At 38.5% G+C, this 12,520-nt stretch overlaps 1 protein-coding gene across 4 annotated transcripts in view; it reads left to right on the top strand.

The window, feature by feature from the left end:
* Positions 1–11,713, top strand: part of Unc5d (unc-5 netrin receptor D) — a 559,209-nt gene extending 547,496 nt beyond the window's left edge. For all 4 annotated transcript variants that reach the window (XM_090353935.1, XM_090353934.1, XM_090353933.1 and 1 more), the window contains one exon: positions 10,436–11,713. In XM_090353935.1, the coding sequence (XP_090210061.1) occupies positions 10,436–10,640 (205 nt within the window). In that variant the 3' untranslated portion in view covers positions 10,641–11,713. The remainder of the gene's footprint in view (positions 1–10,435) is intronic.
* The last annotated feature ends 807 nt before the right edge of the window (positions 11,714–12,520 follow it).

The raw sequence follows: 12,520 nt of genomic DNA, 5'->3' as shown, positions 1-12,520 counted from the left end.
AGGCATGAGCTACCGCACCCACCCATGCTGTATACTCTATAGACATAATGTTTTATTACGTATATTAATTTGTATTATATGACATACAAGCCCTCAGCTTAATTTTAATTATGTTCTAAAATCTATGTGCCCCAATGACTGTATGTGGAGATTCCCTTCTTGAATACTTGTTTGTTAAACAAGACATTTGAAATAAAAAAATAAAAAACATAAAAATATTTTCCATAATTTTTATTGTAATTATAGAAGGGTTACATTATCTTCACCAGATAGAAGGTGCATTACTTCACATAAATTGATACCCTTTCTCATGTCTTGGTCCCCATTTTCCTCCCCCCACCCCCACCCCTCATCTTGTTTTCCCCCTTCCCTATCCGATTTCAAATAACCAAATATGCATTTATCCAATATATCAGATAACAAGGTAAAATATTGTAACAATATGAGATAACCAAGGGACAGCAAAAGAGGTGGGAGATAACATAATACATTAAGGACCACAATCACTCATTATATGGCTTTTGTTTCTATATCCTGGAGGTCCTTTCATTTAGCATCATACTATATGGCCTTATGTATCTAGGTTTTGTTCTATTGTAAATCTCTGCTAGGAGAGCCTAAGGTTTCTACAGATTATGATAAATGAGGGAAACCATTAAGCCTATGTTCCTTTGAGTCTAGCTTATTTCACTTAATAAAACATAAAAATATTTTTAAATAAAACAAAAACAACAACAAAAAGGAATCTGATACACAGCTGTGTGCATTGTCCCTCTGATGATATAGGTGGCTTTGTAGCTTGCCTAGTTTATAAGCCACATTGAATAAGCAACACAGCCTAACAAGAATGTCATAGGCACTGTGTCAACACATTGTCTAATACAGATTTTGTGACCAGACATTCACTCTTACACAGTGTCCATACCTGCTTTATTTCAGTGCTGAGGCTGCATTTGTAGTCTATAAATTCAACTGTAATAACTATAGGGCTTTGGGACACATACTGAGACTCTTTCATATTAAATAATATCTGAAATTCCTTGCTTCACCAAGCAGTGTTCCTTTATCTCTAAACTTACATGATACTTTATTTTTATTTTTCAGTTTTTAAATTATTTTTGTCCATCCTGGGTTTTGAACTCTGAGAACTGTCCCTGAGCTCCTTTTGCTCAAGGCTTGTGTTATACCTTTTGAGCCACAGTTCTACTTCCAAGTTTTTCTATGATTAATTGTAGATAAGAATCTTGTGGAACAAAAATAGTCTCTTCAAATTTGCTGCTGGAGCTGGCTTCAAAATCAGATCCTCAGGGCTGGGATGTAGCTCAGTGGCAAAGCACTTGACTAGCAAGTGCAACGTTCTGGGTTCGATCCCCAGTGCCAAAAAAGAAAAGACAAAAAAAAATACAGTTAAAAAATCGAACAAAAAAAAGCAGATCCTCAGATCTCAGCTTCCTGGGTATTTAGGATTATAGGAATGAACCATCAGTATCTGGCTTGCTGCTTCTGCTTCTGCTGCTTCTCCTCCTCCTTCTCCTCCTCCTCCTTCTCCTCCCTCCTCCTCCTCCTCCTCCTCCTTCTCCTCTTCCTCCTCCTCCCTCCTCCTCCTCCTCCTCCCCCTCTCCCTCCTCCTCCTCCTCCCCCTCTCCCTCCCCCTCCCCCTCCCCCTCCCCCTCCTCCTCCCCCTCCTCCTCTTCCTCCTCCTCCTCCTCCTTCTTCTTCTTCTTCTCCCTCCCTCGCACTTTGCATTATGATATTCTTTTGAATTTACAGCTAAATCTATATGGATTGAGTTATCTGCTTTAGGGAAATGTAATAAATATCTCTTGAATCAGTGATGTGAAATTTTTCTTAGACTTATCTACTTGGCCCTAAACATTTGCCTACTCATTAATAGAACTGATATAAACAAGCATCAAAAAAAAATTCCAAAGGTTAGCCTTGAAAGAAAACAGGCCATATAGCCATTGTAATAAAAGGGTCCTATCTTTCTCCTTCAGATTTACTCACAAAGTTCTACTATTAGATTTTTTTATCTGCCTCATGCTTCCTGTATTCAAGAAACTCCTGTAAAAACCAGCTTGGCCCTGTTGCCATGGAAACAGATGCATGAGATATGGGTGGATGAGGAGAAAGGAAACAGGCAAATAGAAGAAAGGATTTGGAGATAGCAAAAGATAAATTATATCTTATTAACAAATCACCTTTCAGAGACCCTCCCTTATAGTATACTTGCTTGAAAATTTTTGTAAGCTCTGCCAAGAAAACACATTTCTTATTAATCATCTCATTAAAACTGATCGGACTTATTTGAGGTATTGAGTTACTGGGTGACGGTGTAAAAAATTATGATCACGTAATGAACACTTGAGACCTCATGGCTAGTAAATGGTGCTGTGACTACATGTTTTGCACCAAATCTTTTCACCTGAACTTTAATGAGAAGCATCCTTCCCACACTGTGGTCATGCCTTTCCATTCCCTCTGACCACTGCCTTAATTGGATGCAGAGGAGCAGGGAAATGGCCAGATTACAGTGGGAAGGACAGTGGGAGGTCGCAAGGTAATTTACTAATCCAGCTCTGAAGAACAGCTCAGAATTCACTGAAGTTGGAGCAAACCCAAAGTCAGGCTTCAGGATGAAATGGGTAGGAGGGAAAGAGAGGGGGGAAAGGGAGTGATGTATATACCAAATGTCTGCTTCCTTTTCATTCCTGTGCTTTAGGAACTTAGCTTTAGGAACACAGCTTTCTTGGTTCTGCTGGCTAGAGGCTAGAAAACATATTCTAACCTTTAAGTCATAAAAAATGAGGTCTGAGGTTGCCATTTCCAAAAACACAATCTTCATGACTCTTCTAAAGAAAATTAATACACAGGGAGAGACCATTACATAGGTCCTTGAAGGCAAAATACAATGAAGCTTAAATCAGATTTTCTGGTTCTAGCCCAGCGGACTTAGACAAGGTCTGAAATTTGAAAAGCGCTTCCAGTGAAGCCAGAGGGACCCCACACAGCAAAATGGAGGGTGTGTGGGCTGCATTCCACTGAAATCAATGACTCATGAAACTGCCCACTAATCCCAAGCTGGAAAGAGACAGCCCTGGGCTAAGTTTAGCTGTGAGCAAGCTGTATGTGGTTTGTAAGTGGCAAGTGTCCATTCTGAAGGCAGTATGAAAAAGAAGCCTTTTCTCTTCCTCTAAGAGAAAAGTTGCATTCCTACTGCTAGCTGTAGGGGTTAATGACAGGAGGGTTGCCTTTTCTCCTTCCATAGGCAATAGTAAGTTTCTGCTGGCATTTGAAAGAATCCATCTGGCTTCTTTAAGCTAATGTAATTTTCAGAAAAGATAGATATGCAAAGTACCATGATAGCCTAAAGGACTTCATGTGCAGGCCGTTTCAAATGCTCCTAAAAAGTTGACAATATCAGTATACCTAAGGTGATAGCTTTACTAAAAAGTTAAAAACTTAGAAGTGTTTTACCTGATTAAAGTATCATTTCTTTTAGGAACCATTTCTTTCCAATTATTTTGGGAGTTTATTAAAACATCTGTGGACTGGTTTCCAAAGGAAGAAGTATAAGTATTTTGTGCTTCCTTCTCAAGGGGTCAAGGCTGTGTTTTTTGTTGTTTTTATTTTTTCTTAGATTAAATGGCAATCCTCTGTTTTACTCTCAGGATTCTCACTAAGGCATCAAGGTTTTAGGAGAAGATATTTGAGTTTAATTTGAATTGTTTTTCATGCTATATTCCCATTTAAAGAAAAGTCAAGATTATTGATTCAATAGTTTTCCCTGCCTTCTCATTTCCCAAATTGGGAAATTGTCATAGACATATCCCATGAGGGCTAAAACTCGAGAGCTGGACACAAGGCTACCCTTGGTTTTGTTCTCCTTTTTCAGTTCATGGTCTTCCAGGCATTGGAGTTTGAATACCTTTTCCAAAGGGAGGAAGGATCCTTCTTACTTCTCTTCAACAAGCAGATAATAGAATAACTATGAGTGGGGTGCAAAATCCACCCACTCAAAAGACTGGACGTACCCTCTGGGGCAGGAAAGAGCAGAACAGACCTGAGTACCTTCAGTTGTCTCTGTCTTTTCCCATGGGGTTTTTCAATGCCATCTTCGATGATGTAGAAGAGCTGGCATGTTCACCTGAATCAAACACAGACTGCCTTTATCCTGCAATCTGCTTTGCCATGCACTGAGTTCCCAGCTAGGCTAAAGTTGAGGGATGAATACTGATGAATGGTCCAAGTGTTTATGCTGTGTCTAGGTACTGCTATTTAGTCAAAAATGATCTTTTGCTCCTATCTTCATTTAAAGAACCTTATGAACAGTGGCTTTGGGTCACCTAAGAGGCTTTCCTTAAATGAGACACAGATCACAAAGACACTGATACAGTTCTATGACTTTCAGTTTCCCTATTTAATTCTATACAAGAGGACCATAGACTGCTGCAGTGAGGAGGATTGCATATTTGTTCTAGCAGCTCAGTAGTCACTAACTGTTCTATTGACAAACTATTCTGAAAGGTGACAGCCCTAGATATTCTTTTACATACTTAAAACAAAATCAAATTTAATATGAAAGATAACCGTTTCTAGAAAATACAAAACAAACTTGCTATCTCCATGTTGCAAATGATTCTATTTGGTGGTGTTGGTGAAAGCCCTAATTTTGAACATGAGTATGTTTTCCTTCCTTCTTTCCTTTCTTTCTTTCTTTCTTTCTTTCTTTCTTTCTTTCTTTCTCTCTCTCTTTCTTTCTTTCTTCTTTCTTTCTTTTGTTCTTTCTCTTCTTTCTTTCTTTGTTGTTGTTAATGCTAAGATTGTTTGTTATCCTGTAGCAGAAGCATGCTCCCCTACATGAAATTTATTCTTACAATGAGTCACAGGAAGAGCTGACAGCTTGCAAATGGGTATATGGGACCCCTGGTAGTATGGTTATCAGTAACTAAAAGAAAAGCTTTGCTATCTGAAATTTAGAATGTAGGGATCCTTTTTGGACATATGTAAGTTCAGTGTGCCCTTGGTAGATATTTGGTATGGTTCCCTAGAGCTCAGATACAGACTCCCCAGAGCTCCTTTCTCTGCACTACTGTTATCTTGTCCTTTGTTAACTGATTGAGGATTTAGAAGTACCAGCCTCTATGGCATTTGCATTTGAATACTGCTGAGATTCTGTAAAACTAGAAAGCTTTCACTAGGCTAAAGAAAGGCTGATATCTCTAACCATTTTCCTTTTCATGGAATTAACCCTGTGTTGCAATAAAAACCATATAGGGCAAGATTTTTATCTAACTCCTCTATTTTTCTCTCTGTCCTCCTACCCAATAAACCATAAGGCCCTATAACTAATCCCAGAAATCCTTAAATCCAACCTTGTTTCATTATTAGCTTAACAAAGTTGATCATTTAAAGATGCACTTACCAACTAAGATTATACGAATAGCTAGTGAAACTGGTGAGGATAAATCTACCTGGCTTCCACAAAAAGCATGAACTTTCAAACAGGAATGAAAGATGGGGACTGGGAAATTAATCATAGTGTAAATAGAACATTTAGGCACACAAAAAATGAAATTTAATGAAAATGGGTGGCTCATACTTGTAATCCTACTAAGTATAAGTCTGAGATTCAGCCAATCACATTTCAAAACCAGCCTATACAGAAAAGTTCCTGAGACTCTATATTCAAAATAATCATCAAGGACAAAGGTATGGCACAAATGGTAGAGCACCAGTCTAAAAAGTGGTAAGAGTTTAAGTTAAATGCTGAGCAATAAAAAGAAAAAAAAGTAAAGAATACTGTCTTAGTATAAGCTTTAATCTACTTGTACTATATTTTAGAGTTGATATTTTTTCAGTCAGAGTTCTGAAGGTGAAGATAAAAACATATTCTATGAAATACAGGGCAAGTGTATTGAAGTAAATGATTAATACAGTAAATCAAAAGTAAGAGATTAGATCATCTTATCTGCATAGTATATAAAATCTTCATGGCACCTCAAAAAAAAATCTTACTTTTCTAAATTACCTGAGTTCACTGGAATTTGAAGAGCAACATTTTCTTAAGTTCAACATGTATAAGCAAATATAAAGGAAATTTCTAGATTCAGGATTAAATTTTGTTTTGTTTGTTTTCCTTTTCTATTTGCTTTTGGGTTTTGTTTTTTGGTTTGATTTGGGGGCTTGTAGGTATTTTTTGTGATTGTTTTTCTTTTTTTTTTGCTGTTTAGGTTTCAGTTCAAAACAAAAAGAAATAAAGAAGATTGGGGGAATTATTTAGCACCAATAGTGTCAATAACTTCTATTTTGTGATAATAAAAATGTTCTCGAATTTCATCTGTGTACTCTGTGTCCACATACACAAGTATTATGAAGAGAAATGCCTCACATACATTTGGTCTGGAATACTTTTGAAAAAAATAAGTTGTACTTCATGGCCAGGAGTGTGGCCTAGAGACAGAGTGCTTGCCTAGCATGCATGAAGTTCTGGGTTTGATTCCTCAGTATCACATACACAGAACAAACTGGAAGCGGTACTGTGGTTCAAGTGGCAGAGCGCTAGCCTTGAGAAAGCCCAAAGACAGTGCCCAGGCCCTGAGTTCAAGCCCTACGACTGGCAAAAAGAAAATAATAATTGTACTTCATTTACATGCACACAGTGAAGTCATGTACTTATATTTGAGGAATAGCCCACTGCATTACTATGTTGGGGTTGTATGCATATTAATTTATCTGTTCTATATCACCTTAAACAATTTTTCCCTAAGTATCTACTAAAATTAAATTTAATTTGAAGTTTGTGTGTATCATGTTGAGTGTGCTTGTGTCATTTAAAAAGTAAATCTAAATCCTGCTCTGGGAAGCACAGTTCACTTGCCACATATATTCAGAGGCATATGCCCAGTGAATGTTTTATTTCTCTGTTATTTAGATTCTTTCACCTTAGGTGTTTGTTTGTTCCATTGGAGACATTTGCAGGATTTATCAGAACCATGTGACTGGAGTGTCATTGTAAGGCAGTGCTCTGCCCATGTGCCTACAATGCCTTTTTCTTCCCATGGGTTCATGAATATGTTTAATACTGTGTTGAGACAAAAAGTCATCATCGCGTTCAAAAACATGCTCTTTGTACTTCTCTTATAGTCTTATTATTACATTTTTCTTATGACCAGATCTTCCTGTGATACCCTTGAAGTTTAAAAGATCCTCTAAATATTAAGATAAAGATCAAAGAGGGTATAAGAGACAATGTGGAGAGTAGGATTCAGCAACTTTGGGCATTTAAGCACTTATTTCCAAATGCAGCAATATCAGGAAGTTCATTCTAATCTTTCAAGTAGCTATTGGCTAGAGATAGCTCATTTGGGTTTTGAGACAGCCTAGGAGAGAGATTAGTACAGTGGCCTACAGGCCAAATCCAGCCACCACCTGTTCTCCACAGCCATGAGCTAAGAAGAGAAGAGATTTCCCCATCCCCCCATTTCTAAATGGTCAGAAAAGCAAATCAAAAGAAGAGTAATACTGTGAGACAGGTGGAAACTGCATGACAGTCATTTCAGGGATGCTCAATAAAGTTTTATTGGAACACAGACACATCATTTGCATGCATAGCATCAGAGGCTGCTTTTGTACGATCTGGCAGAGTAGAGTGGCTTCCCGGGGGCCAATTAAGGTCCCTGAGGCCTGACTATAGATAGGGCTTGTCAATATTTGGCGTAAATTGTAGTCTGTTTCTGGGTAACCCCAGAGTTAAGACTGTAAGGACTCAAGCCCTTTGACATAATGCCATTGCCATTCAGTAGCAAATTAACAAAATTACAGATCTTTAGTAAAGTTATAAGAAAGCTCATTCCACTGTTGCTCTTGTTGCTATAACTGTTGTCTTTGAAACAATAGAGATCATAAAGACTTATTTACTCTTTCCAGAAACGAAGGATGTGTACATAGTCTAGGAGACCAGAGAGTTGTAAATACTTGTAGGTCAACATGAGAGTGATTAGGATACATGGAGATAACTCAGTCTTGGTGCTCTGAGTTTTAGGAAAGTAGAGAATGGTGTAACTTGTCAAGTACAAGGTCATAAAAGGTCTATAATGAATACATTCACTTCTAAGAAGCCAAGGCTCTCAGTGTGCATCAGTGTGCATCATCATCCTTGGCTGCTCCTTCAGTTTGTGCCCTGCCTGAATGTCAGAGAGGGTGTTTGTAGGGACAGAGAATATCCCTTGTAAGTATTTTCATGGTGTCAGGCAAGTTGAATTCTTCCTCAAAAGAACTTATTATGTAAGCAGAATTTTCTTTGACATTTATGTTAGGGTGAAAATTTATTTTTCTCCAAATACCATTTTATTCACTTGGAATTGGTGTGTGTGTGTGTGTGTGTGTGTGTGTGTGTGTGTGTGTGTGTGTGTGTGTTGTATGTAAGTGGTGACATGCCATTAAAAGCTTGTCTTACAGAATTATCAGTACTCAGAAAGCTGAAATTTGAGGATCACAGTTTCAAACTAGCCTGGGAAGAAAAATTCCTAATACTCTTACCTGTATTTACCCAGCAAAAAGCCAGAAGTAAAGGTGTACCTCAAGTGGTACAACACCAGCCTTAAGTAAAAGAAAGCAAAGTAAGACTGGAAGACCCTGAATTCAAAACTAGTACCAGAACAATTTCCTTTTCAAGTTTCTCTTCTCTTCTACATGCTCTTTCCTATATGAATTAACCTTGTGAATACATATCAAATGAGGTGATAGAAATTAGTACTATCTTCAAAACTGGAACAACTCTGCAAAACCTTTTCAACTCATTAGAATGTCACCAGAGATGACATTTCTGTCCTTATCATGAACGTCCCTGTGAGAAATGGTAACCTTTAATCCTTTGTGTTGTCTTAGTCTTCATCATACTGAAGTTATTATCTAAAAGGTTACCTTTATTTTTCCACTGAATATATTGGTAGGAATCAATTACTTAGTTAATGGAGGATGATAAATACCTGTCATCATAATATGATAAATGCTGTAATAGATTTGGAAAATTATTGGATGTGATTCTTCAGCTCTAGGCATCTGTAGTCAAATTGAGAAGACAAACTTCACATAAAAATATACATACAAATACATATACAAAATAAAAGCATTGTAGTCTCTCCCATATTTAAACACTGCATAACAACAGTTCAGAGAAAACATAAATCATTTTGAGGAAAGAAGAAATAAGAACTGAATCACATTGTAGGAAAAATGTGTGATCTTGAAAACCAAAGCAAAGGGAAGAAATGGGATGTTCTTGTGAACAGAATAGAGCAGCTGAAAACAAGTAACAGAGTATCACCTACACCAGAGCTAATGGATGAAGGAGGAAACAAAAATACATGCATATTACTTTTTGCCAGTTCTGTGGCTTGAACTCAGGGCCTGATCACTGTCTTTGGGCTTTCTCAAGGCTAGAGCTCTACAACTTTAGCCACAGCACCATTTCTGGCTTTTTCTATGTATGTGGAATCAAAGAATCTAATTTGGGTCTTCATGCATGCTAGGCAAGCACTCTACCACTAGGTCAAACTCCTGGCCCTGAAAAATATATACATAATTTTTACAGCTACTTGAAGGCTAGACCAAGGAAGGCATTGGTAGCCATGGGAGGAGATGTTTTATGTTAGGTAGACTAGAGCATACCACAATTAGTAAGTTTGGAAACAGAGTTTCAAGGATTGTGCTATAGATCAAGCCATAAAATGTCAAAATATTGATTATATGTAAATAGTAGGAATGGGGAAGAAGGATGAGGCTGATGGGTTTGTCAGAAAAGGAAAAAGGGGAGTGGGGATTCTTCTGTGTTCTACTATGAGAGTCTAGAGAGTTGTAAGGTGTGTGTGTGTAGGTAGCAAGAGAACTTGTTTGAAGGTATGAAGAAGACATCATTTTCTCATTCAGTGAGTTAGAAGAGGTGGAAGATTCATGAAATTAGAATAACACGTGATTATTTCAAGACCTATAACTGACATTGACTTATAAGACTGGACATGCCAATTTAATACAGAGGAGGGCAAGATGAAGAAGTTGTCAAGGATAAACTATACCATTCTATATCCTAACAAAGCAAGAGAGGGATCAGACATTTTGAAAAAATAGGAATGACTTACATCATTCCCCTATGAAGGAAGTAGACTACGCCAAGCAGGGAGTCCAAAGGTAAGAAACACACACACACACACACACACACACACACACACACACACACACACACGGACACATGCACACGCACACACACCAAAACAAGATATGGAAGATAAGAAGGCTCTGTGGAATGTCAGACCGTAGGTTGGCTTAGCACTGGGGTACAAACTAGACTGTCACAAACCTGCCTATATGTAACTTTTCACTTGCCTATTATTATCCAGTTTCTTCATTTTCATTTGTGTTGTTTCATCTTACACAGGAATTTATCTTACTTTGCCACCCAAACCAGCCCCTCTGCTGTCATTTTGAACCTGTGGGAAGCTCGTCATCAGCACGATGGTGACCTTGACTCCCTGGCCTGTGCCCTGGAAGAGATTGGGAGGACACACACGAAACTCTCGAACATTACGGAATCACAGCTTGATGAAGCCGACTTCAACTACAGCAGGCAAAATGGACTCTAGTCTACTTCCTCCTGTGAAGTAGAGATGGCCATTTTGGGGACATTTGCTTTAAATGGGAAAGAAAGAGGCAGCTGTCTGTGCAGTGGCATCTGAGGAAATTCAGCCTTTATTTACAATCAGTGAGATTCCTTGTTTGAAGCAACTGAATTTGACATAGGTAAAACATGTTCACATGGAAAGGCATATGCCCTATTAGACTTGAGGGGCTCCCCTGTCTCCTTTAAATCCACACATAGGTGGACACTGGACAGACTCCTCTGGTTTGGAGAATCAAGGGTAGCAGTGGGCAGTGGGCATAGCTAGATAGAAGATGCTGTGACAAGATGACTGACAGTAAAGCTGCAAAGGCAAAGAGTGATGAAGAGCATGTTTGGCAACAGGTTTTTAATGATGCTCCTCTCAAGGCCAGCTGAGGTGGCAACCAGATGATCAGTTTTCTACCAGACGGCATCTGTGATGTCAGAAATCATTGTCAAACTGGCTTTTAGAAGTGAAACCGGGCTACCAACCCATTTGTTGGACTTCACCAATATCAAGAAAGGAGGGTCTTTAGAATTTAGAGGCTATCACACCAGCATATATTTCCCGTCTATACTAGCCAATTAATGGGGACAAGACCGAAAATTGAGTTAAGATCACCAAGTAGTTCTTATAGTGTATTTTTGTTGTTGTTGTTGTTGTTGTTGTTTTCTTGCTAGTCCTGGAGCCTGAACTCAGGGCCTGGGCACTGTCCCTGATAAAGGCAAGAGCTCTACCACTTGAGCCACAGCTCCAATTCCAGCTTTCTGGTGGTGGTGAATTGGAGATAAGAGTCTCACTGTTCCTGCCTGGGCTAGCTTCAAACCACGATCCTCAAATCTCAGCCTTTTGAGTAGCTAGGATTCCAGGTGTGAGTCACTGATACTGGCGCACATTCTCTCTCTCCCTCTCACTCTCTCTCCCCTTTCCCCCCTCTCTCTCTTTTACAGAGAAGTCTGCTCATTTCTTCAGAGAACATATTTAGACTTTTCTTTCTTTCTTTCTTTCTTTCTTTCTTTCTTTCTTTCTTTCTTTCTTTCTTTCTTTCCTTCCTTCCTTCCTTCCTTCCTCTCTTTCTTTCTCTCTCTCTCTCTCTCTTTCTTTCTTTCTTTTCTTCCTTTTTTGCTAGTCCTAGGCTTGAGCTCAGGGCCTGATCACTGTCCTTGGACTTTCTCAAGGCTAGAGCTCTACCACTTGAGCCTCAGCACTACTTCTGGCTTTTTTCTATGTATGTGGTACTGAGGAATTGAACCCCAGTCTTCGTGCATGCTAGGCAAGCACTCTACCACTAGACCAAGCTCCTGGCCCAATTAGGCTTTCCAATATGGAAATTTATTGCTTTTATTCAACAAAGAAGGACCATTTCTATTTGTACCTAAGTTGCTCAAATTACAGAGGGCTATTCAAACACAGTTTATTCCATAACATGGGGACAGAAGAAGCCAGAAAAAGTCCAAGGATAAATATGAACTGAGGTCTCAAATAAATTGTAGTTCTAGAAGGTCGGTGTTGATTTAGTCCTCTACTACTTTTGGTTGAAAGCAGTGATGAGTTTAAACGTACTTTTCAGCTTAGATTCTGGAAATTTTCTGATATGTTAGTATTGTACCATCATCACAGTATCTTACTGTAAAGCTATGAGACAAGCTCTTTGATGCTTCTTGGAAATTAGAAGTTAGTTTGTACTCTTTATAATCCTTGAGTAAGAAGACCTCTACCAAAGTGTCCCAGAAACCATACAAATTGCTTAGGACATTTTCACGTTCCTTTTATTGGCCAATCTCACCAAGGATGTATTTTTTTTCATGGAGCCATTAACTCATGGATGTTATTTTTATGATTTTTTTAAAGATGGCAGTGAT

Source organism: Megascapheus bottae, chromosome 20 (assembly GCF_031878675.1).
Source record: "Megascapheus bottae isolate mThoBot1 chromosome 20, mThoBot2.hap1, whole genome shotgun sequence".
NCBI lineage: Eukaryota > Metazoa > Chordata > Mammalia > Rodentia > Geomyidae > Megascapheus > Megascapheus bottae.
Note: the sequence above shows the minus strand (reverse complement) of the source record. Positions and strands in the feature narration are given on the sequence as shown.